At 53.1% G+C, this 3,436-nt stretch overlaps 1 protein-coding gene across 1 annotated transcript in view; it reads left to right on the top strand.

Annotated features, from left to right (window-relative positions):
• NF2 (neurofibromin 2 (merlin)) overlaps positions 1-3,436 on the top strand; it is a 30,091-nt gene that overhangs the window by 20,310 nt on the left and 6,345 nt on the right. The window contains exons 12-13 of the mRNA XM_009999484.1: positions 298-515; positions 1,777-1,882. Of these exons, the coding sequence (XP_009997786.1) occupies positions 298-515; positions 1,777-1,882 (324 nt within the window). The remainder of the gene's footprint in view (positions 1-297; positions 516-1,776; positions 1,883-3,436) is intronic.

Below are 3,436 nucleotides of genomic sequence, written 5' to 3'. Positions count from 1 at the left end.
TGAAGCATTTTAGGAAGGTTGTTTCCCAATGCACTGGCTGTTCTCAAAGCGCTGCTGGTGGGCAGTGATCAGGAGGCTGGATGAAGTTGATTTCATCCCACCAGCCTGCTATGGCAGGAGCACAAAGGAGGAGGGTTTGGGATGGAGCCTGGGCTCAGCCAGGCCTTGGCTGCAGGAGCTTCAGGCGTGCATGGAAGGGAGGGACTCCATGGGCCATGGAGTGAATGCACCAGGGGGAGAAGCACATTTGGGGACACATTCACTGCCCAGGATGGCTCAATGTGCCTTTGTTCTCAGATGAGGTCTGAAGAGACAGCAGACTTGCTGGCTGAGAAGGCTCAGATCACAGAGGAGGAGGCCAAGCTCCTGGCTCAGAAAGCAGCTGAGGCTGAACAGGAGATGCAGAGGATCAAAGCCACGGCCATCCGGACGGAAGAGGAGAAGAGGCTGATGGAACAGAAGGTGCTAGAGGCAGAGATGTTGGCACTGAAAATGGCGGAGGAGTCGGAGAGGAGGTCAGAGGGTACAACCTTGCAGCTGCCTCTGCTTTGCTTTCCAACCCCCTTCTGTCCCAGCTGACAGAGCAGCTTGTGCCTTGGGTTAGTCCATCCAACAGTTTGCAGGGAGCCCTGGGCCTCCTGTGTGTACAACAGCCAGTGCCCCAAGGCTCAGCTGGTTTCTCTGCCCATCTCACTGTTTGCCACAGCTGGGCTGGCCCTGAGTGGGAAACAGTGCTGCTAGGGCAGTGGTCTTTCCCTGGATCCCAGCCAGAGACCCTTCTCTGAAGCATTCTCTGGGAGAGAGTGGTGGAAGCAGCAGGGAGAGGAGTAGAAGGTACCGTGGTCCTTGGCACTCTGAAGCCACCTCTGCTTTTGGGTGATTTCTGCCAACACCCACTGCATTCCCCAAAGTATTTTGCCACGTGATGACACTTGGGGTTTTTCTTTTGTGGATGTTAAATCTACATTTGCTCATCTCTTTGTTCTTCTACTTCCCTCGCAGTTTAGTTCTCCATAGCAGGTCTCCGTTTCAGGTTAGCCTTGAGGTCTCCTTGGCTCCTGGTGTCCTTGCTTCCTGTTGAAACTGGTGTCTCCATCCTCTTGATACCAGAGCCCTGGTCCCATGGTGGTGCATTTGGTAGCAAGCAAGTGAAAGGTCATTCTTGTTTCCTTCCAACTGATTACTCCCTCCCATGTGAGACCTCACTCAGTGTCAGCCCTTCTGCTTGGATGATCACTGCCCTTGTCCATCTCTTCTTGCCTTGCTCTCTGTCTTGTGAAGTCTCCACTGAAATTTCCACACAGCAGAGAAAGCTTCCTCCCTTTGGCTTTCTCCTTGCAGGGGGTTCTTGAGCCTCAGGGATAAGGTCTTAAATTAGTTAGGCCCTGCAAGAGGCAACCTCGGGTGCTTTTGCCTTTAAATGTAGTTAGTAATTGTTACTAGAGGCTTGTCAGGAACCTGCCCCTCCTGCTGTAAGTCTTGAGCTTCACTTCTGAAGTTCTTTTCCCCTTTCTAGCATCTCAGCACACTTTTCCAGCCCTTAGCTTTGCTCACTGATGCTCCTGCAGAGCCTATGGTGGAGCTGCCCTTGTGTGGCTTGGGTGTTTGTGCTAATTAGAACATCCTGTGTGCGGGTGTTTCCCTTGTCCAAAAGCATTTCTGAGTTTAGGTCTTGCTGCAGGACAGACCTCGCCCTCTTCTGCACCATAATCCTGCTCCTCCATCCCCTCTCTCAGCCTCAGGCTGATATTTGCCATTTGCTGTTTCTCTCTGTAGGGCAAAGGAGGCTGATCAGCTGAAGCAAGATCTTCAGGAGGCTCGCGAGTCCGAGCGGAGAGCAAAGCAGAAGCTTCTGGAGATCACCAGCAAGTCATCCTACACAGTAAGAGCAACCTGAACTTCTAGTCCCAGTTCCCAGCCCATAACTGTGCCCTCCCCTGGATCCTGAGGGGATCTCCTATCTCCATCCCATCTGTAGAGGGGTAGGAGCTGCCTGTGGCAGGGCTGAGCAGCCGTTCAGAAACCTCCAGCACTGCTTGTCCTCAGCCACCATGTCCAGCAGGTCTCTTTGCTCTTCCCCCCATCTACCCTGCCTGGTGCTACCAGAGTAAGGGTGAAATTCAAAGTATCAAAGTTGAAACCAATGTAACCAGTTTGTCAGAGCCACACTTCCTCAGCACCAGCAGGGTGAACCAGCTGCCAACAGCTTTTAAAGCAGTGTTAAGTACTGACAAAACCAAGGATGTCCTGATTCTTGTTGGGTAGGAGAAATGTTGTTCAGACCTTGTGAATTCATTCTTTGGGCATGAACCGGCCACTGTGCATCTGTGTGCTGGCAAAAACCTTCTTTGAAGGGAGATTAGTCCATAATTGCCCATTAAGAGGATTTCACACCTTCCTTTGAAGCATCTGGTCCTGGTTGGGGACTGACAGACACCCCAGATTAAAGGACCTTGCTCTGATCCTTTTGGCAGTTCCTTTTCTCAGCTTCTCTGCTGGTGCTGCAGGGCCTGCAAACCCCCATGAGGTGCCTGCAAACCCCCATGAGGTGCCTGCAAACCCCCATGAGGTGCCTGCAAACCCCCATGAGGTGCCTGCAAACCCCCATGAGGTGCCTGCAAACCCCCATCAGGTGCCTGCAAACCCCCATGAGGTGCCTGCAAACCCCCATGAGGTGCCTGCAAACCCCCATGAGGTGCCTGCAAACCCCCATGAGGTGCCTGCAAACCCCCATGAGGTGCCTGCAAACCCCCATGAGGTGCCTGCAAACCCCCATGAGGTGCCTGCAAACCCCCATCAGGTGCCTGCAAACCCCCATCAGGTGCCTGCAAACCCCCATCAGGTGCCTGCAAACCCCCATCAGGTGCCTGCAAACCCCCATCAGGTGCTTCCCTCACAGCTGCCTCACTGTCTGGAGGGGAGGAGGGGGAAGAGCTCCACAGCTTCAGGAGCAGACTCAACTGATGCACCTCTGGCTTACCAACCTGTCTGGTACTGAAGTTTTCATTTGAACCTGCAGACTTCTTCCCCCCTCCTCTGGAAACTTTTGAGGAGCAGATGAAAAGGGGCTTGAAAAGAAGTAACTCCCAATTCTCTGAGGTTCCCTGTGAAAATGTTCAGAAGCTTTTAGAAATGGCAGTGATGGAAAAGAGTCAGGTGCTCTTGGCCATGAGACACTTGGTCAAGTTCTGGCTGCCTCAGTGCTCTCTACAGCTTAGCTTTGGAGTGTTTTTAGGTTTCTGGGATCCAGAAATTCTTTAATTGTGGGTTTAACTTGTGCTTGGGGTGGAGTGTCCTCCCTGAACCTCTGCTGCAGTGTTGAAGCTCGGGCAGCACTTCCACGTCCATGTTCCCCAGCGTTGCTGTCTCTGTCCTCAGCCAGCCAGGACCCCAGCCAGCCAGCCCTTCTGTTCCTGCCTGCCCAGTTAAAGCCTCA

The sequence above is a fragment of the Chaetura pelagica genome, unplaced genomic scaffold (genome assembly GCF_000747805.2).
Source record: "Chaetura pelagica isolate M959 unplaced genomic scaffold, ChaPel_1.0 scaffold576, whole genome shotgun sequence".
NCBI lineage: Eukaryota > Metazoa > Chordata > Aves > Apodiformes > Apodidae > Chaetura > Chaetura pelagica.
The sequence above is the reverse complement of the archived record's forward strand: the minus strand, read 5'-3'. Positions and strand labels throughout refer to the sequence as shown.